The 25,961-nt window shown below is 34.3% G+C and overlaps 1 protein-coding gene across 1 annotated transcript in view; it reads left to right on the top strand.

Moving 5' to 3' along the window:
* LOC130052536 (inner centromere protein-like) overlaps window positions 1-25,219 on the top strand; it is a 58,542-nt gene extending 33,323 nt beyond the window's left edge. Inside the window, exons 3-6 of the mRNA XM_056157707.1 lie at window positions 18,477-18,585; window positions 20,994-21,190; window positions 21,987-22,123; window positions 24,800-25,219. Of these exons, the coding sequence (XP_056013682.1) occupies window positions 18,477-18,585; window positions 20,994-21,190; window positions 21,987-22,123; window positions 24,800-24,981 (625 nt within the window). The 3' untranslated portion in view covers window positions 24,982-25,219. The remainder of the gene's footprint in view (window positions 1-18,476; window positions 18,586-20,993; window positions 21,191-21,986; window positions 22,124-24,799) is intronic.
* The last annotated feature ends 742 nt before the right edge of the window (window positions 25,220-25,961 follow it).

Below are 25,961 nucleotides of genomic sequence, written 5' to 3' on the forward strand. Positions count from 1 at the left end.
ATGTTTCCTGTGCTGGTCCCTCGTGGATCTTCATCATCTAATACTATTGATGGTGACAGAGTAAGAGTTTCCACATAGACTGGTACAGTAGAGTGACAAATGGCTTGTACAGTGTCGATGTTGATAGTTGGCAAACGGCTAAGAGCATCAGCATCTGTATTATTCCTTCCAGCTCTATATTTGATGTCAAAGTTGAAGGAAGCAAGAGCTGCTAACCATCGATGTCCAGTCGCATCTAGTTTGGCTGTTGTCAACACATATGTAACTGGATTGTTATCAGTTAAGACTGTAAACTGTTGGCCATAGAGATAGTCTTTAAACTTGTCACAGATTGCCCACTTCAGCGCTAAGAATTCTCTCTTATGTGGAGAATAATTTTTCTCTGATTTGTTGAGTCCTCGACTGGCATAACTAATGACTCGCTTCGCTCCATTCTGTTCCTGATAAAGGACTGCTCCTAGAGAATCACCTGATGCATCTGTATGCAGCTCATAAGGTAAGGTGCTGTCAGCATATCCTAATATCGGTGAAGAAACTAAGTGAGTCTTGAGCGTCTCGAAAGCTTTGTCCTGTTCAAATTCCCAATGCCACTCTTTCTTTAGTTTCTTTCCTTTAGATTTCTTTGAGAGAGGTGATGGCATTAAGTCGGTCAATGGTCTGCTTACTCTGCTAAAGTTCTCTATGAATCGTCTGTAATAGCCGACAAAACCAAGAAATCTGCGTACATCCTCTGGTGTTTTGGGTTTTGGCCAGTTTACTACTTTCTCGGTCTTGTCTGGATCTATCTCAATACCTTTCTCCGAAACAATGTGACCAATAAATTTAACTTTCCTTTTGAAAAATTGGCACTTGGATGGTGCAAGTTTAAGTGTGGCCTCCTGTATTTTGTTGAATACAAGCTGTATGTTATGGAGATGTTCCTCAAATGTCTTGCCAAATATGATGACATCGTCTATGAACACACAGCATATTTTCAAGTTGAGGTCAGCTAGAATGTTCTCCATCAATCTCTGATATGTCGCTGGTGAATTTGTAAGTCCAAACGGCATACGATTGTACTCATAAAATCCTAATGGTCCAACGGAGAATGCTGTACGCTCCTTATGGTCCTCCAGAATCTCCACCTGATGGTAGCCGGATTTCATGTCTATGATGGAAAAGAATTTATTTCCCGCTATGCAATCTAAAAGATCCTCGACTCTTGGCAGTGCATAACTGTCCTTCTTGGTCAATCGATTCAGTTGCCTGTAATCGACGCATAGTCGTAGGTTTCCATTCTTCTTTCTCACGAGTACAACATTAGATGCATATGGAGAATGTGATGGTCGTATGATTCCAATGTCAAGTAGCTGTCTCAGATGTGACCTCACTTCATCGTACATGGATGCAGGAAGTTTCTTATACCTCTGTTTGAAAGGTGTATCATCCAGCAAGTCTATTCTATGCTTCACTCTTTCTGTATGTCCTACATCCTGATCTCCTTTACTAAAGATATCCGAGAACTGCAATAGTAGATGTTTGCCCTTCTCCAACTGGTCATCTGATAGGTCACTCTCTGTTATGTTAATATCCTCTAATGGGTTGAACATCTCAGATACTTCAGACATTATGGGCTGTTTCTGTATCGTGACTGGTTGGATTTCGCATATAATACCCCTTGATGGAATTGTCAAAGTCCTTGTTGTAGTATTAGCAAGCTTCACAGAGACGATTCCATTGTTCCTGTAGTGATATGGTCTTAGAGCTTGCTCGACATCAAAATCTCTATAGTCTGGTGACAATACAGTTGATTGTAGTAGAGAAGCTGTACATTGGTATGGTAACTCCTTGTCGTAGAAACCTTCAACTTCAGTCACTGAATTCGGTGGTAAAGTTACTCTATAAGAAGTTTTCACTACCGCCAGTCTGTTATCATTATTCTTAAGTTCCTTCTCTCTGAGTGTCAAACATCTCAATGTCATAAACCAGGGTGTGGTAAGAGAAGCTGTCTGTAGATATCTAACACCATGTTCTTCTTTTAGGTGTTCAATCATTGACTGCAATACATTTGTACCTAACAGTACTGGAATATGTTGGCTGTATTGAGTATCGGGTACTATCAGCATTATGTTTCTAGTCTCCATGTTACTGTTTCCAGGCGTTTTGATATCTGCCTCAATATATCCCTCATAGGGTAACTGTGTACCTCCTGCACACTCAATATTCAAAATCTGATTCAAGTGTCTCATCTCGATAAAGTGTGATAGTTGTTTTGTGTAGAATGATTTGCTAATAGTTGATACTGTTGATCCCGTGTCTAACAGAGCTGTAATTCTCTTTCCTTCTAAGATAATTTCTGTCTCTGTTGGTTTTCCAAACATTCCTGGAGGTATAGATGTGCATACTTTATTGTTCGTTATAGTGGGACCATTAATCCTTCTACTAAAGCCTAGTACTGGCCCCCTCGTCCAGGCTTCCTCGAGTTTAAAGGCTTCTTTGTATGGTCCAATCTCACACGACATCCAATCTGAATATGACCTGGCTGCTTACATTTGTAGCAGTAGACAGTGTTGTCACTATTTTCTGCAGCTCCTCCTTGTGATGTGTCTTGCTGTTGATACTGATAATCTGCATTATCTTGTTGCTGTCTAGGTGGTCTGTTTGTTCCTCCTTTTCCTTTGCCTCTATAATTATTTCCTCTGTATTGCTGCTGTTGTCCTTGTAACTCGGTGACTTTATGCGTCAGCTGCTGTACCATTCCCTTGAGTTCTAAGATTTCATCTTTATCTGACGTATCTGTAGTAATGGCTGCTTTTGCTGTCTTTGGCTTTGCTGGCTTCATGTGATCTTTTTCTAACTGTCGTAACGCAATGCGCAGCTTGTTGAAGTCTTTAATGGTGTCGTATTTGTGTCCACTAATATCCTTCAAGTTATCTCTCAATCCCATCCAAAGCATTCCATGCAACATACTGTTGACTTCTGAATGTTTTACTATTCCTTTTTCTAAGCCTTTTCCAATGATATCCTCTAGCCTGCCACTCCATGCAGAGATATCTTCATCTTCTCTTTGTTTTGCACTGTAGAATTCTGCCATTAATTGTTCCTTATTGTCCACACTACCATAAACACTGTCTAAAGTTTCTAAGATTTCACTTAATGGCTTGTCCAGTCCTTGATATATCAACATACGGGCTGCTGATCCTGTCAAAGAACGACGTATTGCGAATTCCTTCTGCTCCTTGGTGTAACCTGAATCTCTCAACACCATCTTCACTTCGTAACGCCAAATGTCATAAGCCACTTCTCCTTTGTTATCACCACCAGAAAAAGTTCTAACCTTTGGGGGGTATGGAGATAAAGTAACAGCTTTAGTCTTTGGTATTGCTCCTGTTCCATCTGTTGGAAGACTGATTGCTGGAACTTTCGGTTTGACATCAGGTTGACCTTTCGAATGCTCAATGTAATCCTTAATCCATTTATCCATTTCAACTGGGTTATCTCCCTTCGGATTCAATCCCATAGCCTTAAATGTTTTCAGCATCTGGTCATACATAATTATGTCCAAAGGTTGCGTCGTAGTAGGACTCGTTGGTTGCTTTGTTATCGGCTTTTCTCCTCCTTCAGCCATGATGGACTCCGTACAATGATCCAAATTTCAACAAATGAAAATAGAGTACAATGTATAAATTCAGAACAACAAAATATTTACAAGATATTTACACTAAACACCATTCAAACATTTATCAATAGTTCTGAATAATCAAATATGTATACAACACAAAGACAAAAAAATAAGCTTACCTAGTCAAAAAGATCTCTGCTGTCCTGCTACACTTCGATTGTATATACAGGTACACGTCAAATATGCCGGTATACAAACGCGAATGCAAACCACGAAAAATTATAGACTTTAAGTTTGATATAAGTGTATCGGTACTAGGTTTAAGATTTCAGAAAATAATTTTAAACTAAATGACTAAGCTGGTCACTCTGGTCTAACCTTGAATAGAAATCCACAAAATACACAATATCCTAAGACCAAATATACTCTAAACACCAACTAATCAAAGTTTCACCTGGCAATATAGACAAATACTCAAACTAGACACTAAATAAATTCCCTAACACAAACCACAAAGTTTTGTTTTGGATTGGCAGATTACAGGAAAGTAAGGAAGGAATATATGTGCATGGGTAGGATTAGATGAACAAACTGTTATTTCTTAAATGCATGCAATTTACTAAACCACTTTCACATCTCAATCATAACCGAGTTTTATTTATTTTTTGCTAGGAGTTTTAAGTTTATCTTATATCCAAAATAGATTTTATGAATGTTTAAATGTAAACAAAATTGATTTAAATTAAATGTGAAAAATGTTTACTTTTAAAATGATATGCAAACTGTGTTTCCTAACATGAAATGTTCAATATAATTCTTAGAAACCAAAAAAAAAAAAAAACAAAAAAATGAAAAAAAGAAAAAAATAACATACAAAAATATACAAGATATGTATGCAACTACACTTGTTTACCTTGTTTATATTAACTACCCTTACTTCCGGATCCGGTAACCTTGACCTTGTAGTAAGTGTATGTCTGTTGGTGTAGTAAGGTATCAAAGAAAAATACAAGTAATATATATCACTAAAGTATCAAGTTCAAATCGATAATCAAAGTACTTACAAAATATTAAACAAAATAAATTGTTCAGGAAAAGAATCAGAAATATTCACATTCACCAAAACGATAATTGTAAATAAATTCTAATGTAAACTATGTTCAAAGACACTACAAATTTGTTGTTTACCACAACGGCAATAACACAACTAATGCAATGTTCTTTAGAACTGAAGAAATGTCAGCTTGCAAGCTAGTACATACGTTGTCGTAGCATAAACTAATCACATAAAAATCAATAAGTCTACGGTTGTTTGTTTGTTTAATTTCCAAACCTGTCTTCTGATGAAGTATGAAACTGTCAACACGTTTTGTCCCAAATCACAACCGGAAGTGTACACTGAATAGAAGTCCTCGACACTGAACCGTGGAACAGCTATTTCCGGAATGCGTAGAGGGCGTTGTTACATCAAATGCACAATATTCACGTTGGGCGCCATTGTAACCGGGTGTAATAATAACAATAACTCCGGTGTCGTGGGTTTTATCTTTATTGTGGTGATGATTGTTGCATGACCCTCCCATGAGGTGCAAAGGTCGGTGCAAACATTAAGAAATCCTCCTACTTTATAGAATGTGTTGATGTTCTAACTGATCAAATAGAATAAATCTCCATCCAATAAATCAATCCACTAGTAAAGAACAAGCTACTATATGAAACTTTTATCGAACAACCCTTCTGTGCCACTAAAGCATGAAAACAAGAATACCTGTCCTCAAAAGAAATTTCCCTCCTAAAAACCATGTGACCAAGCTAGAGTGATCTATAAATAGTAACAATTATCCTAAAGAAAAACCTGTTCTGCATAGTAAGCAGTAAAATTTAATAAGTAATGAAATAACAAGACACACAAGTCATAGTTATAATAATGATTTCAATTAGATAAAACTTTATTCTCATATCAAATTTCAAAACTCTGTAAAGAAATTGAATTAAAGCAATTTATTTTCAATAAATAAAATCCCTGAAATAAAGTATTAAAAACATGTGAAATTTCACTCTATTACATCTGTTAAATTTATTTTCTTAAACCAAGCCATTATAACAGATTCTATGCTAGTTGGAACCACTAGGTTACACGATGCTTGCAGTGCCTGGTTAATAGTTCATGCAGAAATGCATCTAACATTTATTTCAAAGCTTTTCTTAGAATTTGAAAAAAGATACAAAATCCATATTGTTTGCAATGTTTTAGACTGCTACTTTACATTCTATACCGAAGAAAAACTTTGAAATAAAATCCACTCATCATGTTTTTATGTTACTGAGCAGTACTTATATATTTCATTTAGAACTTTCAAATCTACATAAAACAGTTGTCACACTAGTTCCATGTGTCAGACATGTTCAATGGAATATATAACACTGCATGCCTACCAGCATAAAGCAGAGGATGACTAAGAAGTAAAGGGTGCATACACCGGTGCTAGGAATCTCCGCTATACCCTAAAAAAAACAAAAACAAAAAAACCCGCTATACACAGAAAAAAGTACACTATACCCAATACTGCGATCACATACCTAGGGAATCCTCTTAGATGGGTTGAGAAATGGTTATCTGGAAAAAATGGTACACTGAATTGGTACCGTTACCGTTATACAGCCAATTCATAGAAAAATCCAATACATCCGGCGCCATTTGCCGGCGCCATTGCTTGTGACGTGTTATAAGGTATACCACGCCCGATTAAATTAAAGACGATGATGTAGCTTAAATGTTGGTGGGTTTTTTTAAGTTTATAATTCAAATATATGTTTATTTTTTTTATTTTTTAATGTAAGTTGATGCCCCATCACCTGCCATTTTGTCACCAAAATGAATTCAATGGATTTTTAATTTTTTTTAATTAAATATCACCAGTATTTAATTATTTCAAACACTTTGTAATCTCAAAAACAGGCATGAGTATGTAATTTAATAATTTTCATGCAAGACAAGATTTCTTCTTTACAAATTGTTTACACTATAAGCTATGTATATTGCTTATTTCCCGGGGGTGGGGGGGGGGAGGAGGAGGGCATGCACCACAGGTTAAACAAGCAATTAATTATAACAATGAAAATAAATAACAATCATTCAGAGGTACTGATACTGGCAAACTTAACACTTCTGCACTGCACACATCTATAATTACATTTATACTTGAAATACTGATTGTAGACAGGATTTAAATTAACAACATGATATATTAGATAAGTTAACCCAACTGTTTCAGAAATAGCTGAAAATGATATTGTTGCGTGAATGCATATAAAACTATTCAAATCAGTATAATTATAGTTTAGTAAGTACAGTATGCAAGTATAAAATAGACATGTACATGCAGGCTCCTTTAACGTAGTATTTGTTTTCTCTTTTTTGGGGGGTTAAAAAAAACCGAAATTGTTTTATTAGTACATACCTATTCCATTTAGAAATTCAATGAGAATTTTTAAAAGAAATGGTTGCCATAACTGGAAATTAACATATATTTATCCATTGGTATGTAAATATAATATACAGTACTAGGCCATAAATAAGTTTCCAAAGAAAATGTCCACTATATATTTAATACAAAATCATAGACTTTTAAACAATTTTTCTGAATGCATTTCTTCATCAATTTTGATGAAATCAAAAGCACTGATCTCAGAAGTATTCACAGTAGCATCGAATAATTTAAGAATAAATATATTATAATATATTGTAAAGATATGACGATTTTAACACGAATCTTAATTTGAGAGTATATACTCTTTATATAAGTATGTGTAATTTTTTTTGGCGGGGGGGGGGGGTAAGAGAAGAATTAGAAAAAAAGATAGATTTGCATTAAATATATCGAGAACATTCTCTTTGTGAACTTACTTATGGCCAACTACTGTAGTAAGGAATACCGTTATGTACAGAAATGAAACGTACGTTACAAGCCAGAGCAGGTATTTTATATTTCATTATCAGTTATATATAAAAGGTACGCATAACAACATTATGTGAGATTTTTTGATGAAGTTAGATAGCATGAATGAGTTAAAAAATAATAAGTTCTATTGTGTATTTTTCAATTTGGTAAATCGCCGCAGAGCTCCAGATCTATAAGGTGCGTATCAGCGTAAATACTCATTCAATTTTACCAAATACGCATTTAAGTTGAAAATCCTGCGTATAATGACTCATTAGTGAATGTAAATACGCTTTACACTCCCAAAGTAATGCTTATTAGTCCGCGTATTTGTGATACATGTAGTATGATATAAATATGAATTATCTATTCATATGAATTGAGGTTAGCCCAGGGCTTGATCATACATGATATTTAGCGATATGAAATACGTTTGGATGACAATCACAATTTTGAAAAATTGGAAGAGTTAACTCAAAACACTATCATATAGGACTAGTTGTTATACTTTCTTTCTTAAAGAGTTAGTGTGCGGTCGAAAGCACAGGGGAAATAAACCTTGTATTATCAATCGTGGACGAATGATATACAAAATTGGATCATAATCATGTGACTTGAGTGTCTGACATATTCAAATTTAATGCATCAATGATAAATATCAAATTCCAAATGACAATGAATAGTTTTAATAAAAAGAACTACAAAGGATTTTCCCCGTAAATAGCTGGAGCGGCCTTTTAGTATAAACTTTAAGTTCAAGTTTAACAGAAGAAGTATCGTTTATCTGGTGACATCTTCTGTGCAAAAGATAATCAGTAAATTAACAAAATACACTTTTGAATTTTTCTGAAAAGCAAAATACTCAGTGATTTGAAAATCAGGAGATAAATACTTTTTGTGGTAAGAAATTAACCGGAGCTCTGTAAATGTGTATCTTCTAAAGTCATGTCGCCGATCCATAGGTTTCATTTTTAAAAGAGAATATAGCCTTTGATTTATCCAAATTTTAATATTGTGTTCTCTTAGCGTATGGATAAGAATGAAACGTACAGTATTTCATGTTTTGAAAAAACGAGTTTTTCAATGCAATATGTGCCTGGTAAAAATAGTATAATACATGAAACATGAAATACTGTACGTTTCATTCATCTTGCGTATTTGTTATCGAATATAAAAAAATATGAAATGTCCTTAACCTTTGTTTAAGCAACAATGCATTGTTCGAAACCTACGTTACTGAATAGTATACGTTCTCAAATCATACGAAATTGTGTTAAAAATGTGTCTAACTTTGCACAAAGTATATGACCGTGTGGTTTTGAAGTTCTTTATGTTTAAGATTCGAATGAAATGAGAAACGATGCAAGAATTAGTAATTGGATACAAGTTTGACGAGATCACTGATTTTGAAATCTGGTGATGGAAACAAATTTAACATGGATATGCCAATTTTTAGACGATATTCTTCCCATTTCTGAAACTGGAGATGATGGTTCTGACTACATATAATTACGACATTATGGGGGGATGGTGCGTACATTTCTTATAGTATCATAAACTACTCAATTGTATTGAAGATCGACGTTTACATTCCATCAATCATGATACATTATTTCCACTGTCAGAGAATGATAGTGTCAAATATTCCAAACATTAATATGTATTGTTTGCATTGATTATAATCAAGATTTAGATTATAAAAAATTTGTTTGTAACATACACGTACGTCTGTTAGCAATGCTAAATTGAAGGAACGTAAAAATGTTGTATGAAATATTAGTTGTAAATGATGGTTTTCCTATTAGATATGATGTTTCAATGTGGTCCTATCAAATCCTTTACAAATACGATTTATAGCTTGAGAGCACAGGTACTCGACGTTTTAAATATCTATATTAAAAAATTGTCTTCCTGTATACATAATATATTGACAATATTATGTTAACAGGAAGACATTATTTTTATTATAGATATTTAAAACGTCGAGTGCCTGTGCTTGACAGTTGCGAATAAAGACGATAGAGAATTTATATAAAAATTATCCACCATTTTTTCTGCTTGTCAAGATGGTTTGAGAAGCCAATAAACTTTAAATTTGTGATTCCGACCCCCTTTCCTTTGAAAAACGATGATACCTCCTGGTCAACGGATATTTATTGTTAAGGCAATACTAGTATTTGATGATTATAATAGCCCCATATAGACAATTTCATCTCTATTCATATTTGCAGAAAATGTCACTCAACAGAGCGGAAATAATGACGAAAGTCGACACATACCAAAATTAAGTATGGAAAATGAGTTATGCAAACGTGAAATGTACGTTACGTGTGCGTTATCTGTTTTGGAACCATATGAGTGCAGATACTTGAGGTTTCTACAATGTGTATGATTTCCTTTATATCTGAGTTTATAATGTTTGACAACAATATCTTAACACGGTTTCCATTTATGTGTTCAATATTCTGGCAGCATAATTTCGTATCAGACATTATACGTATTGATAGAGACACTAACGCAATATCCTCTTTCAAAAATGAATGCATGATCTCAGGAAACGTACATTGTGTTAATTTACTTGGTATTGAGGGTGATTATGTTTGACATTGTGTAAAAAATGACACGCTTATAATTACATGCATATAATTATATTATCTTGTCTTTTCTGCAAACATTTAGCAATATGAATAAGTATAGAAGGACGGTTTGGGAATTCTTTAATTGTTTTTTCAGAAAAAAAGATTTGTGTACATTAACTGAGAATTTATCTATCTATCTATCTATCTATCTATCTATCTATCTATCTATCTATCTATCTATCTATCTATCAGCATAAAAAGAATTCTGGGTTTTAGCTAGACACTCTGTATTGTGTGTATATATATATAATTCTGCTTTATCCAACGATGAGAATTTCATGCCATCTCATGAAGATCATAATGCTGATCCCTTTATTTGTGTATGGATCAGTCATTAAAACCTTTTTTCTTTAAGCATGAGATGGTTGAACTGTAAGATGCGAATTGTAAGTGACTGCTCAAAGAAAAAATATATGCACCAACGTATGAAATTCCGCTAAAAATCTGTATAATGTTATTTAGATTACGGACAGAAAGTCACAGGACAAAAAGACACAGGACAGAAAGTCACAAAATCCGTAGGACAAAAAGTCACAATGATGACTTTTGATGAGATAGGATAAAAAGTCACAATGATGACTTTTGATGAGATAGGATAAAAAGTCACAGGACAAAACCTCACTGGACTAAAAGTCACAAAAATGCTCACTAAAGCTGTTGTTCAGACATCAGACAAGAAACAAGCCAGCTTTGTGATATCTCAGTTGTTTTCAATGAATTAGATAGAGAAATACATAGAAGTTGACTCGTGTTTTAAATTTAATGCTGAGAAGTGATTGATTTCATTTATCATATTTTTGATCCCAATAAAGGCCATTAATTATCGAAAGTAAATGATACAACTTGACTCTTTGAAGACACCCCATTGTGTATACACAGCTACCAACACATGACTCCCATATCCTGTTACTGTAGCCTGTTTAACACCCCTTTGTGTATACACAACTACTGACAGAAGACCCTGTTTATTGAAACCCTATATAAACCTCCAATGACACCTCAGGCATTTGGTATTTTGCTATTTGTATACATAAAATATGTATGATTTGATGAGAAATATAAATTTCTTTGTGCTATATGGAATATAGTCAAATGTATATTAATGAGGGGAAAAAAAAGAAGAAAATAATGATACATAAATCAGTCAGTGATTTCAATGCATTGGTCTATAATAAAATGGTTTTTTAATAAGCAAGCAATTTACCACTTTGTAACCACCATCATATTTATACAAATCAGGACGTTAGCCATAAGAAAAATTTGAATTTTTGAATCATTCATAGTTTCAATATGTTTCCAGCTCTAGCCGCGTGGCGGCCTCCTTTCTATAAAGCCATAATTTCTGATTTTGAAATGAAAAAAATATAGCCAAAGGACCAAAACCATGAAGAGTAGAACATACAAAAAATTTATATCAAAAATAAATAAATTTTGTGATACTAACATTAACCAATCTCAGTTGTTGATAATTTGTTTTTCTATTGTGTGAAATAAAATTAGTGAAGCGCAATAACCAAAATCATAAAGAATGTATTGGACAACAGTGTAAATTACACAAAAAAATCTATGGTATTTCATTAACATAATACAATTTTTCTGTTTTATCTATGTTTGTAAAAAAGAAAGTATTAAAGCCAAAGGACGAAAGCCATAAAAATGCACTAGATAAAAAAAATGTAAATACTATATTTGTACAATAACATTATCATAGAATTACAAACATTTAATGAAACAATTGAATTTCTTCCTAACCTACACAAGATCAAGCTGTATTCACTGGACACAGCCGTCTGGCGGGGGAGGAATAAGCCTGAAAGTAACCCTTCTCTAAGTTCTAACCTACATAATATCAAGCTGTATTCACTGGGCACACCCGTCTGGCGGGGGAGGAATAAGCCTGAAAGTAACCCTACTCTAAGTTCTAAAAATTTAGTACATTATAATTTAAAAAAATGAATAATCCATTTAAAACCACCACCTGTCTCCAAACCATTTCCAATGTAGATCTTTTAATATACTGACTGACATGTTGAAGGAAGATACTTTAAAAATGAGTTATGTTTTCGATTTTACTACCAAACGAATTTGCATTGCGTAAATTTTTAAAGCCTCGCTATTCAAAGAAATTCCATTGTCCTGCCATATATGTTTTGTTGGTTTTATCAAACCCCTGCATTTCCAGAAAGTAACAATTTTTGACATGGAATAAATACATTGAAGAACGTTGTTAACATCACTAACTACTGAATTATATTTAGCTGGAAGCATGTTATCACTAATAAGTCTTCTAAATAAACTTCCAATAAAAATCTTCTTAATAGACGGGGTACTTAACAGTTTTAATAATAAAATACCAATGAAATTCTTATTTGTAAATGTAAAACTAAAGATGTTTCGTGTATTTTTAATTTTTGTCTCTCGTATTTATAGTTTTGGTCCTTTGGTTTTAGTATTTTTATCTAACATAAGCAGAAAACAACTTGCCAATGAAATTCTTGTTTGTAAATGTAAAGCTAAAGATCTTTCAATTTTTTGTCTCTTATATTTTTTGTAGTTTGGTTTCCTTTGGTTTCAAAATAGTTTATTTAACATAAGCAAAAAATAAATTATAAATGGATTTCTTGTTTATAAACGTAAATTTAAAGATGTTTTATGTGTTTTAAATTTTTGTATGTTGTGTTCTTCATGATTTTGGTCCTTTGGCTTTAAATTTTTCATTTCGAAAAAAGAAGAAGAAATTATGGCTCTACAGAAAGGAGGCCTCCACGTGGCTAGAGCTGGGAACATATGGAAATAATGAATGTTTAAATAAACTTCAAATTCATGTTTTCCTTATGGCTAACTTCCTTATTTATATTAGTGTGTATTTGTATCTCTTTAATTTAATCGGGCGTGGTATACCTTATAAAACGTCACAAGCAATGGCGCCGGCAAATGGCGTCGGATGTATTGGATTTTTCTATGAATTGGCTGTATAACGGTAACGGTACCAATTCAGTGTACCATTTTTTCCAGATAACCATTTCTCAACCCATCTAAGAGGATTCCCTAGGTATGTGATCGCAGTATTGGGTATAGTGTACTTTTTTCTGTGTATAGCGGTTTTTCTGGGGTATAGCGGAGATTCCAGTAACCCTGCATACACAGAACAATACAAAAGTGCAAAGCAAAACTAATTCTTATTTATAAAGTGGTGCAAAGTGGTGTACTGATGAAAAGTGATGTTATATACAAAAGCAGATATATAAATATGATAGAGCTGAATATAAGGCTGGCACATATGTACATTTAAAAGCATATTTAATTAATGACAAAGAACTTAGCTAATGAAGAGATATAATATAGCAAACAAAATATACAGATATCTGTAGACGATGTACAAAACATTCAAGCAGGATTGACGTATGTGGGAGAACAATATTTAATGCACGAAAAAAAATTAATCCAGACCAAAAAAAAAAAGAAAAGAAGCTTACCTACCTACCCATCATCAAAGGGGTAGGGTAGGCAAACGCCCAACAAACAATTTTTTAATAGTGGCCTTTTCGATACTTCACTCCCGATTCGATGATTTTCGATTCGATACCAATCATACCATAGCAAGTAACACATTCTTTATAATGCTAAGATTTTTATGTTTCATTGTATTTATTGCTCTCTGCAAATAAATTCAACATAATATAAAAGAGTTTAACATAAAGCAACACTCTTATCATTCGTCCTAAAGCTGAAATGTCGCCATACCCAAGATCTATATGTTTGGGGCAAAATTTTCAACCCGACTGCGTCCATTTTGACACAGCAAAGTTTTCTCATACGTTGATTAGACAATTTTCTATTCCATTGACCAATCAGAAACCATGTTATCAAAAACAATGTGTGCAATGATTCTAGAACCGTATCGAACTGAAACAGACCCAGAATAAATCGAACATCAAATCGAGACCACTATATCGCGATTTGGCCGCATCGCGATGCATCGTTTCACCCCTAGTGAAAATGCCTTCCAAAGGATTAAGATCCTGGCTTTGGGTCTTCAAGTGTGAAGACATTTAAGGAGGGAGGAATGTGGCGGTCAGTGGGGTCTGATCTTCGGTTTGCCAGATAGCTCCATAGGATGAGTGCCTGACTAGAGCTTCACGGGGCTCAGGTTCGAATGCTGGTGTTGTCCATAGCATATTGTACCTTCCTGTCACAGACATGAGTGTATGTGTTAAAATGGGTGTATAGTGGGAATAGTGTTTCATCACTGCTGAGGAATGTCAGAGTCATAGTGGGTTGGTTGTTCATGCTGTCTGGGAATGGTGCACAGCCTACAAAACCCTATATACTAAAACTTCTAACACAATCATCATCTTTGAAACATATTTCTCAAGCTTGAACACTGCCAAAATGATAAAAAATTTCCATAGTACATAGAATTGTCCATTGTGAAAATTTATTTCAGGTCAATAATCTGGTTTATTGAGATAATACATACTATATATGTGTGTGTTTGTAATGCATTGCAGCAAAATATCAAAATTTTGAAAAAGCAATGTATATTGCTGAAATATTGAATTATAAAATAATTTCCTTATTGAACTCGTATATATAGCATCTTAAGTGCGTCAATAAGCTATAACGCCGTGCTCCCACTTCGTACTTCCTAAAGACGTGCAGATCACAATTCAAAAATAGTAATAAGATTGCTTTATCAAAATAAAATAATGTGATTACCACTTTAAATTTGATTATTTTTATTGATTTGTGTGTGTGCTGTCTTTTTCTTTCTTTCCGAAATGCACTCGTGACAATAGCTTGACATAGGGCTTAGTTGTCAACAATTTAACGTATCATAATTTGTCTAATCCAAAAGTAAATAATGATTGCACTGTTTATTTTAGAAAAACAGCGCCAGTTACAGATGTATAAAGGAATAACATCACCAAATAGTTTGTAGACAGCGATCCATATAAACATTATTTACTCACAATATTGCCGATTTCATACACGCTTTACTCGCTATATTTGAGCATTTACATCGTTATATGGGTGTACTGGTGTCGAATACATATAAAACTTGGACAATTTGTCAACATCGATTTAAATGCTGCCCATGGTAAATAAATTAGGCCCCTAAAAGTTGAGTTTTTAATAATATGTCGCAGTACTTTCACAATCCGAAGGGCGCATGTGACGTCACTGTACCACGTGACTACCTAACTAATTAACTAGACTTTTTGAAATCGGGGCTTAGATTTAAGTCTGTATAGTGGTTAATTATCGCAAAATTTCGGCGAACAATCTATTAGAATTAATTACTATAAGCATAAAGAAGACGAAATGCATGTAATGTTGTATACTTTGAAAACATGAGATGTGTCCTTTAATGAGTATGACCAGTTTTGGTTCAACGTGGTACCAAAACCCCTACCCCTTGTACCATATATCTCCAAGACAGACACTTTTTTAATAAGTATCCAACACGGAGAAATTATCAATAAGTATATAAATATCTCCAACACAGACAATTTACTAATAAAAATCTCCAGTACAGACACATAATTAAAAAATATCTCCAACAAAGACAGATTTCTAATAAGTATCTCCACCACAGACAAATTATCAGTAAGAATGGACACAGTATGTTCCAAATAGATTATCAGGACAGGATACAACTGTATCATATATTTTTACATGATAATTAAAAACCACAACAGTTTATGTACATAGAGTTTAACATTACAGCATTCCTTAAGGTTTCTTATGGAAATGTTTAGATTAGAAACCATTTATAAATACGCCTATTTCACAGGTATTTTCCAAGTGAAAGATTGCAAACTGTATACAGGGTTACTTCTCTACACTTATAGATGGTTTCGCCCAGTTTTAGATTCACCCAGACACAGTTGTGTAAAGGAGAGATAATAGAGAAAATAGTTTCGTCCAGTCTTATTTTCACTCACTGACAACAAGGTCAAAGGGGGCAAAAATAAAAAAGGGGCGAATGTTTCCCTCTCTACAGTAGTTTTATTGATAGTCAGTAGCAAGCTATTAATTGAACTATGTTTATCTGTTCTTTAGTTTATTCAACAATGCTGCTGGTTTGAAAGAGAGATATTTATCCTGGAAGTCCTGGCAGCAGTGGTGTATGAGTTTCATATTCAGTGAAGAACGGTAGAGCTACGCTGGACAAGATGATCTCAATGGGGAAGCCCCTGCCATAGAAGTTCTGAAATATAAAGACCCAGAGGGATACTTTGGAGGTAACCTGGTTATTCATGGGAAGGAGAGATTAAAGAATTAAATTTCATTTTTGAAAAACACATCATGAGGACATGAACTGCATCGCTTTACCCCAACATACTTCATGAAACATATTGGTGCTTCATGAACAGTATGCCCGAATGAAGTGTTGCAGTTCACATCCTTATGTATTTTCAAAAGAAAATTTATTTTTAATATTTACAGTCTACTTATATTTTTGTCAGAATTCTCAGCCATTAAAAAATGTACTATATTTTTCAATATTAATACACACATTGTTCACATCTACGTCACATGTTTACATTTTTAGGTCACCTGAGCTGAAAGCTCAAATGAGCTTTTCTGATCGTCTGTTGTCTGTTGTTTGTCTGTAAACTTTTCAAATTTTCGACTTCTTTTGCAGAACCAATTTCAACCAAACTTGGCAAAAAGCATATTTGGGGGAAGGGATTTCAAGTTTGTTCAAATAAAGAGCCATGCTCCCTTCAAAGGGGATATAATCACACAAATGTAAAAATACGATGGGGTCATTTAAAAATCTTCTGAAGAACCACTCTGCAGATGTCACTACCCTTGAGGTATATTGTTAAATGTTTGATTGACAGTCGGCTTACCATTGATTATCATACAGGTAAAAATTGGGGACGTTAACTTAAAATTGGGTCTTTGGTGATTTTTTTACCACAAGCCCATTGGGCAAGTAAAAGTGCAAAATTTGGTAGCCCAAACAAAAATGTACTAGCCCAAATGCTATGCAAGAATGATTCAACATGATTGAAAATTTCAAGTTTGAACATTTTTATTAAATATTACAATAAGCATTTAAGATGCGAGTTGAATACCCTTTTCAACCTTTAATTCTGTCAGTTCAGTCAGATTCCTCGGAATCCTCCAAAGTTTTAATTCTTCTAGTTCTTCATCATTACTCTCATCCTAAAGCAAGTAAAAACTAGGAACAAATGCTCATACATTCTCAATGTCTGATGCGGCCGTTTGTGTTTTTTTTTAAAAAATAGGATATAATGCTTACGCAATTTTCTATTTTCGTGAAATTATCCGTGCTGGACACAAACTCACAATTTGCAATGTTTTCCTTTCTGCACCAGATTTCAAAATATGAGATCAGTATTGTATATAAGCCAGGGGCAGTTCTTCTGTCAAACACGCTTATCATTTTCTTTGTAGCTTTGTTTCCTCATACTTTTTAGCGCCAACTTTCTTTTCCTCTGTAAGAACTGGTTGTTTCACTGATTTCCTACCAGGAATCACACTCTAATAGTGGAATCACTATCCACCAGAATATGTATTGGTCCACAGGGCATGCGTTTGACTTGTTGTCCTTGATCTGACTGTAGCTTATTGTGGTCCTTGATCTGACTTTGACTTGTGGAACTTTATCTGAATGTGACTTGTGGAACTTGATCTGACTGTGACTAGTGGATCCTGATATGACTGTGACTTGTGGACCTTGATCTGACTGTGACTTGTGGACCTTGATCTGACTGTGACTTGTGGACCTTGATCTGACTATGACTTGTTGACCTTGATCTGAATGTGACTTGTAGACCTTGATCTGACTGTGACTTGTGGACCTTGATCTGACTGTGACTTGTGGACCTTGATCTGACTGTGACTTGTGGACCTTGATCTGACTGTGACTTGTTGTGGACCTTGATCTGACTGTGACTTGTGGACCTTGATCTAATTATGACTTGTGGACCTTGATCCGACTGTGACTTGTGGACCTTGATCTGACTATGACTTGTGGACCTTGATCTGACTGTAACTTGTGGACCTTGATCTAAGTGACTTTTGGACCTTAATCTGACTGTTACTTTTTGTAGTCCTTGATCTGACAATGACTTTTGGACCTTGATCTGTCTGTGACTTGTGGACCTAGATCTGACTGTGACTTGCTGCCTTTACCTGACTCTGACTTGCGTTCACTGGTCTGGGTGCACATGTAATTATATGCCTGATAAATACTGAAATGTTATCAAAGAAACTTCAGAGAATGTTGATAATTTCCTTTTTTTTTTACTACAGAGAGAGGCAGCTGGCAAAGGAGAGGAGAGATAAAGAAAGGCTTGATATGGCGAAACGAAAACCGAAGGACCTGGAGCTGAAACAGAAGATGGAGAAAATCCAGGAATTGGTATGACAAGGGTTTCTAGGAGAGTCAGCAGTGTTCGAAATTGGTTTGAAACTTGGTATAGACCATAGGTGTATGCCAAAACAAGATGACATAGACCTTATGGAATTGTCATAGACCACAACATTAAAACAAATAACACAAATTTATAACATTTTCATTGACTTCTAATGTAGTTAGAGAGCAACTTTCTTTCCATTTCCATAACAATATCTTCCTTTCCTGACCATGCTGGGTCCTTTGGGATAACTTTATTGCCTTAAATCTAGAAAATTTCAATTACAATGGCATAGACTGGTGTCATTTGACATAGAGTTGGTCTTTCAGTCTATGGTTGATTTCGAACACTGATTCAGTGGATTTCATTATTTGATTTCTGCATTTGAAGAAAGTGAAAAAGTGAATCTTTGTTAAAAAGGCATAGTCTATTGCATGCTTTTTCTCCATCCAGCCACGTTTGAAAAATCTCGAGCCATGGAAAAACCCACAGGCACACCCAAACAAACTTCCAAAAATAATTTTCTGCAAAATACAAATCAGTATGAAAGAGGAGAAACCACAAATTGTCATCAGTACATTTTGTTTATTATTTTGTTCCTTTCTGTAAAATGCATGCATCATTATAAAGAAATCTGGCATCTCAATTGCATCACTGATAATGCAAAACATGTACTCTAAAGAAAGCCAGTTTTTGATTATTGCAAGTGTTTCTTATAAAATAATGATAAAAAAGTTGTCTCAGTGAAATGTAGGGAAAAAAAGGATTTGACACACCTTGGCAGGAGTCAAGTCCCTATGTATTTCTATATTACCTATGAACTTTAAGGTTCCTATATTTTCCCTATAATTCATTAAAATCCATATAAAGTCCTATATATCCATAGAAATGACAGTCCTATTTTCAAAAAAGAATATATATGAATGTCTTAATCATTTATAAAGAAGTTATTTCAAACCTCTTCACATTATATTTGCATTAAGATCAGATAATCTGTTTCTAGCAAAGTACCTTATAGTTGATACCATTTATCAGTTGTAGCCAGGGCAGCAAAATTTAAGCCATGCTTATTGATACAATCATGCCTATGATACATTCAAATATGTCTTTTTGTTATTTTTGACAAAACAATAGTAAGAGAATGGCTTTTTAAGAAACTGAAATAATTATCTTGAAACTTCTTAAATTTACATTTTACCATATTTTTATTATGAATAACATTTACTGAATCGGCAATCCATTTGGTGATTGTCACTTTAAGTATGGCTTGCTTTTAAAATCAATGGACTGTAAATATGAACTAAATTATACCATGTCATTTAAATCATATTTTTCTCCAATTCATTAATATCAAATAAGCAATTTCAAACCTTTCTATTTTATTTTAAATGTTCAATTTATCCACTTCCAGTCTTTGCGCTTAATGATTTTTACCACAAGCCCATCAGGCAAGTAAGAGTGCAAAATTTGGTAGCCCAAATAAAATTTTACTACCCCAAATGCAATACAAGAATGATTCAACATGATTCGAAATTTCAAGTTTGAACTTTTTATTAGGTATTGCAATACAAGTTTAAGACAAGAGTCCAAGCCCTCTTTCAACTTCTAATTCTGTCATTTCAGTCAGATTCTCCGGAATCCTCCAATGTTTTAGTTCTTCTAGTTCTTCATCATCACTCTCATCCTAAATAAGTTAAAAAAAAAACTAGGGATGTCAACTAATTCTCATACAGTCTGAACGTCTGATCCAGCCACTTGTGGTTTTTCACTTTGGGTTAAAATGCTTGCGCCATTTTCAATATTCGTGTTCACTTACAGAATCAATTCTGAATTATCTGAGACGAACACGAACTCACAATTTCCAATGGTTTCCTTTCTGCACCAGATGCAAAATACGAGACCATCATTGTATTCAAGCCAGGGGCAGTTCTTCTGCCAAACATGCTGATCATTTTCTTTGCCACTTTGATTCCTCATACGTTTTAGCGCCAACTTTCTCTTTTTCTGTAAGAACTGGGTTTTTTCACCGATTTTCAACCAGAAATCACACTCTAATTTCGAGCTAATTTCGGAATCATAATATCCGCCGGAAATATGTACTGGCCCAACGGGCATGCGCGTTAATAATAACAATTTTACTAGCCACGGTCATCGGGCTACCGCTTAATTTCGAAGACTGCACTTCTAACATTTTGAAACTGTCATGCTGATCAATGTCAGTCCTTCTGTCAGATCAATATAACAATCTTGTGGTTAAATCTGCTGTAAAAATCCTTATATTTGTCCTATAAACTGCAAAATAAATTCTTATAATCCTATATTTTTTAGACAAAAAGTGGCATGACACCCTGCCTTGGTCTTAAATGGTGTTATGATCCATAGTTTGAATTCTTTTGTTTACTGCCTTTTGCAGGAGAAGAAGCGCATGCTGGAAGAAGAGAGACGCAGGCAGGAACTGAAGGAGCGCGAGAGAGCCATACAGTCTATAGTAAATAAACACAACATGGCTGCCCATACTGTCATCACGGGATTACCAAAGCCCAATCTCAATTCCACGCTGACCGTCGAACAACCAATCAACAGCCAGGAGAAAATGCCCAGTCCAAACTCGTAAGTTGGTTTTTTTTTACACGTTCTTTCTTCCTATATAGTTCTTTTCAAATAAGGTTTCAATTTGAACAAATTCTATTGTAATATAAGCTTTGCAAATGGATTCGACACAATTCTCAACTAAAAATGCTCTCTCCCAAAGGGAAAGGGGATGTTAAATAGTACAAAAAAAGTGTAGATTTGTTCTTCATAGAATGTACATTATATTGACTGAAACCAAAACCATTTGAAATCCATGATTTTGTTTATTTTTTTCAATTTACAGGGTGTCAAGTTCCTATGTTTTCCCTATAAGGCATTACAATCCCTATAAAGCCCTATATATGTAGCATATATACATATATATACATATCCTTCATACATACTATGACAGTCCTATTTTCAAAAATGAAAACAAGAAATTCAGGAGCTGATGCCAAATTGATATTTAATGGGATTGTTATGAAGAGGATAACTCTGATGATTGTATAAGAACTGTCTATTAGATGGAAAACTGTCCACATCTGAAAGGATTTTGTCTTTGTTTATGTTTGATATCTTCTCCTGAAAGATACTATGCTTGCTAGATTTTTATACAAATTCTTTCATAAAAAACCCATTTATTCCTATAAATCTGCTGAAAAATCCCTATATTTGCCATATAAACGACCAAAAATAATTCCCATAATCCTATATCTTTTAGACGAAAGTAGCTTGACGCCCTGAATTTAGTATAAATAAGATTCTGTGTAATTTGATATGTGTGTTGCAGTTTAGTGTATTCATTATTCTGTGTAATTTGAAATGTGTGTTGCAGGTATGAAATGACGCCAGCTAAGACCTGTTTTCCGAAAAAGGTCTCCCTAGAAAGTTACGATATATCTGATCTGCATTCAGACGACTCCACTGATGAAGATGAGGCTCCGAAAAAGAAAGTCCTAACTTGGGCCCTAGGTAATAGATTATATTTGAACCTCTGAATTTGGGTGGTGTTTTAAAAAAGGGTTTAAATTGTTAACCCTGTTCTAGAATTTTAGTAAGTATGACTCCTGGAGAAAAGCTGATTGATTTTGGCCTGTCTGTCTAAATGAATAAATAAATGTTTATTCGGTATATACATACATAAATACCAAGGATTACCCATGGAAGCTGGAAAGCTCATTTCCAATGGGTCCTTTAATGATGCATGGATGTTTGCGTTAGGGGGTCATTTATGTGGGAGGAAACCCACGTGTCCGAGCGGGCGACCGCGACATACACAGCCACCGCCGATCACAGGGACCGAACTCAGGTCGCAGCGGTGAGAAGCGAGAGCGCTACCCAGAGACCCTAATGACATTAAGACTAAATTTGCATGAATATCAAATTTACTCTTAAAGTTGAATGGTCCGCATTTTGACAATTTTGTTCCCACCTTGTTAAACTGCTGTTAAATCATCGCACGTAAGTATTGATGAGGCTGTACGATATGGGATACATTATTTCACCTGTTTGAACCAGAACTACTTGACTTCAAATCGGTGTTTACTAACAACCGTCACTCAGCCATTTCAAGTGGCAGTCAAGTGTGCAGTTCAAACTTTCAGATCATCATGATCGGTGGTCTTATCTCTGTAAAGCTGTGTATTTACAGTAACTCTGTCATAAGTTTAATAGAAAGAAATAGCAAATACCTCTTAGTGTTTTGTTGTTTTATGCTCTTTCAGCCTTAAAATTAGACATAGAAGTTAATACATCATGTTGGTGTTTCCCTGATGCGCGTGGGCCGTGGAGCTATTTATCCATGTAGATGCCTAACACTGTCTAATTTATGTTTCATCCGGAACACCTTGGGTCTCTCACCGAAAAACAGTTTTTGGTGAAGGGCCGGAGGTGTTCCGAATGATTTATGTGTATCACACTGTATTTACTTTCTAAATAATCTTTTCACTGTTTTCTTTTACATGCAAATGTTTTCAAGCATGTAATTAAGGGGAAGCAGGGTTCAACATTTACTTTCTTGAGCACTAGACCAGTCGGGCTACTTCAGATGATATTTACTAGTCCTAACCTTACATCCACTAGCCCTGACCAACTTTCCAGAGAAAAGAAACCCTGATGACAAACGTTAAGTTTAACCTAAAACGTACTTAATTGTCTCAAAAACATCTATAGTCTCGTCATTCAATTTGATGCTTTTATTTTCAAAGTCATTTTCTTTTTCTTTAAATTCTACCCGGCACAGAAATTCTTTAGTCTTTTGTTAGAATAAAATGACCTCAACAGCTTTTTTAAAATTTCTTTTTCATAAGTCCTGCTTTGTTTCTTCCCAACCTACTCCTTTTTCTTCTTCTCGGAACATCCTTCCTGAGGACGAGAAGTCGAGACATTCCCCCACATGTGTCAACAACGAAAATGGCTATTTACGATTTAATTTATTCATTTGATAGACACTTTCTTATATTCAATTAAATTAAACTGGGTTTTTTTCCCCCTTCAAATGAAAATAAATTCAGTTTATATCTATGTATCCGAAATATAACTTTACACCCATTAACAAAGAGTAAATGTCGTAAAACATCACTTCCGACAGCGACTTATATATTAGAACTAAAAATAGAGATTTTGTTATCACGCGGTTCAAAATTGCTCGCAAACTTTTTACAGTTATTTTTTAAAGTTAAAAATAAGATATCTTATGGTTTAAAATAAAGTTTCTTGTTTATTTTCTCAACACGACCAGTCGGACTAGTAAATCGACATTTTACCTGACCGGACCTTTCATTTAGTAGACTCGGTCGGTCGGACGTGCCTTAGTGTCAAACCCTGGAAAGTTGAAAACTTTAAATACTAATTAATCTGCTTGAAAGTAATTTATGTACAAAAATAATACATGAACATCGGATCATGCAGTTTTAAATTTCATTCTATGGCAAAAAACTTTAACTTTGTTTAACTTTGGTCGTATCTTATACACCACAAGAGGTAGTGCTTTCATATTTAGAATGTGCATTGATTGTGGCAAGACCTTTCCATTGACACCACAATCGGTGACCTTAATATTGACCTTCGACCTGATAACACTGTTGTAATTCTGGGGAATCAGAGTTTTGTTTATTTCTCAAAGATAGTTTTCAGTCGTAGTTATTACAGTTCTTTGATTGGAACATTACAAAGCATTCAGTGTTGTTAATAATGAATCCGTTGTATCTGTAGTTACTTAAGCGGGATTTAAATTTTGACTTTTGCAGTGAATCAAAAACACTAATTTAAGAGTTCGTTTAATTACGAAAATCTCAATTCAATCATTATCAAACACAGAGTAAGCATTAAATGATGGCTTCATATGTACCCCAGCTCCGACTGCCCCAAATTCTAAATGCGCTAAAACAAGTACACGTTCTGTATCTTCTCGCATTGAAGAGTTACCTGTACATTTGTTATAGAGATGCTTAACTTTCTACGCTCTTACTATTAATAACAATGAAATACTTCTGCTCCAAAATAACGGATACTTTGAGTGCAGTATTCTATGATACACTGCTGTACTATTTGATTATTAGCTCAGCTGTAGAGGAGCCTGCAGAAATTCTACGATTAGGAATTCAAGGAAGAAAAATAAATAATGTGAATTTGCTTCTTCTTTATCAGGGGCATCTCTAAAGGCTGCATTAATTCAACAACACTATCATCCACCGGATTTGAATATTCTGTTCACAGAGATTGAGCCACCTGATCTCAATGAACTGTTTGTCAAGAAAAAAGCTCGATTCAACAAGAGGACAAGTTCTGCTATATGGAATTCACCGATTCTCAAGCCTGGCTTAAATTAAAGAACTCCAGTGTTGACTCAATAGAAATCTTTATTTAAATTGACAATACATCTCTGGTTGCATTCAGATTTGATGAAGCTTGCAGTAGAGTGAGTGGTTTTATTTCACCTGTAATGTGCGCACCAGAATGTTCACGGACAGCACACCTGTGCTAGGATAACTTGTGTGCTATAGTTCACGTGCTGCTGCTATAAGGTTTACGTGAGTTCACGTGCTGCCGCTATAAGGTTTACGTGAGAGTGATTTTATTTGTGTGAAGCATTCTCATGTAAGTGATTTCTACTTAACTTTGTCGTATCTCATCTCACTGTACAGTTTATGCATCAGTCTTCGGTTTGTCGTCATATTTTCATTGACAAGAATTTTTTAGGTATGAAAAAGGGATAATTAGAATTAACTAATTAAGATTATAGCACCAGATATGTTTTCTCTCTCACTCGCTTTTCTCCCTGCTCTTTCTTTCTCCTTTACAATAAATTATGTGAGAATTCTTTAATTTGTTTGAAAATGTCAAATGATGGTGTTGCAAAATCTACTAAATTTATTCGTAGGTATTGTTGTGTATAAACTTACTTGTATTGCTTTCCAACTTCTATCATTATGATTAAGTCCGACTTATTTTGTGCATAAGACCACACAATTGAACATTGTTTTTTGTTTAACATATTGTACACAAATGCATATAATAAATTAAGACTAGAAAATATCAATGAAAATTAAATTCCATGTTGATTTTCATCATATGATGCATGGAATCCTGTGTAGATACAGTATATTTAAGGAGATCATTGATAATTTTATATATTGTGGACATTGTTTCCTATTAAATACGTTTAATATTAATTGTATAGTTTTCCTTGTTATTTAGATATATTATATATTATAAAGCACTAATCTGACCAACGACACAAACAATATGCTTGATCTTGCACTCGATAATTTGAATATGTTGTTGTTTGTTCTCAGGTTCTATAGTTGTG

The sequence above is a fragment of the Ostrea edulis genome, chromosome 3 (assembly GCF_947568905.1).
Source record: "Ostrea edulis chromosome 3, xbOstEdul1.1, whole genome shotgun sequence".
Lineage (NCBI taxonomy): Eukaryota > Metazoa > Mollusca > Bivalvia > Ostreida > Ostreidae > Ostrea > Ostrea edulis.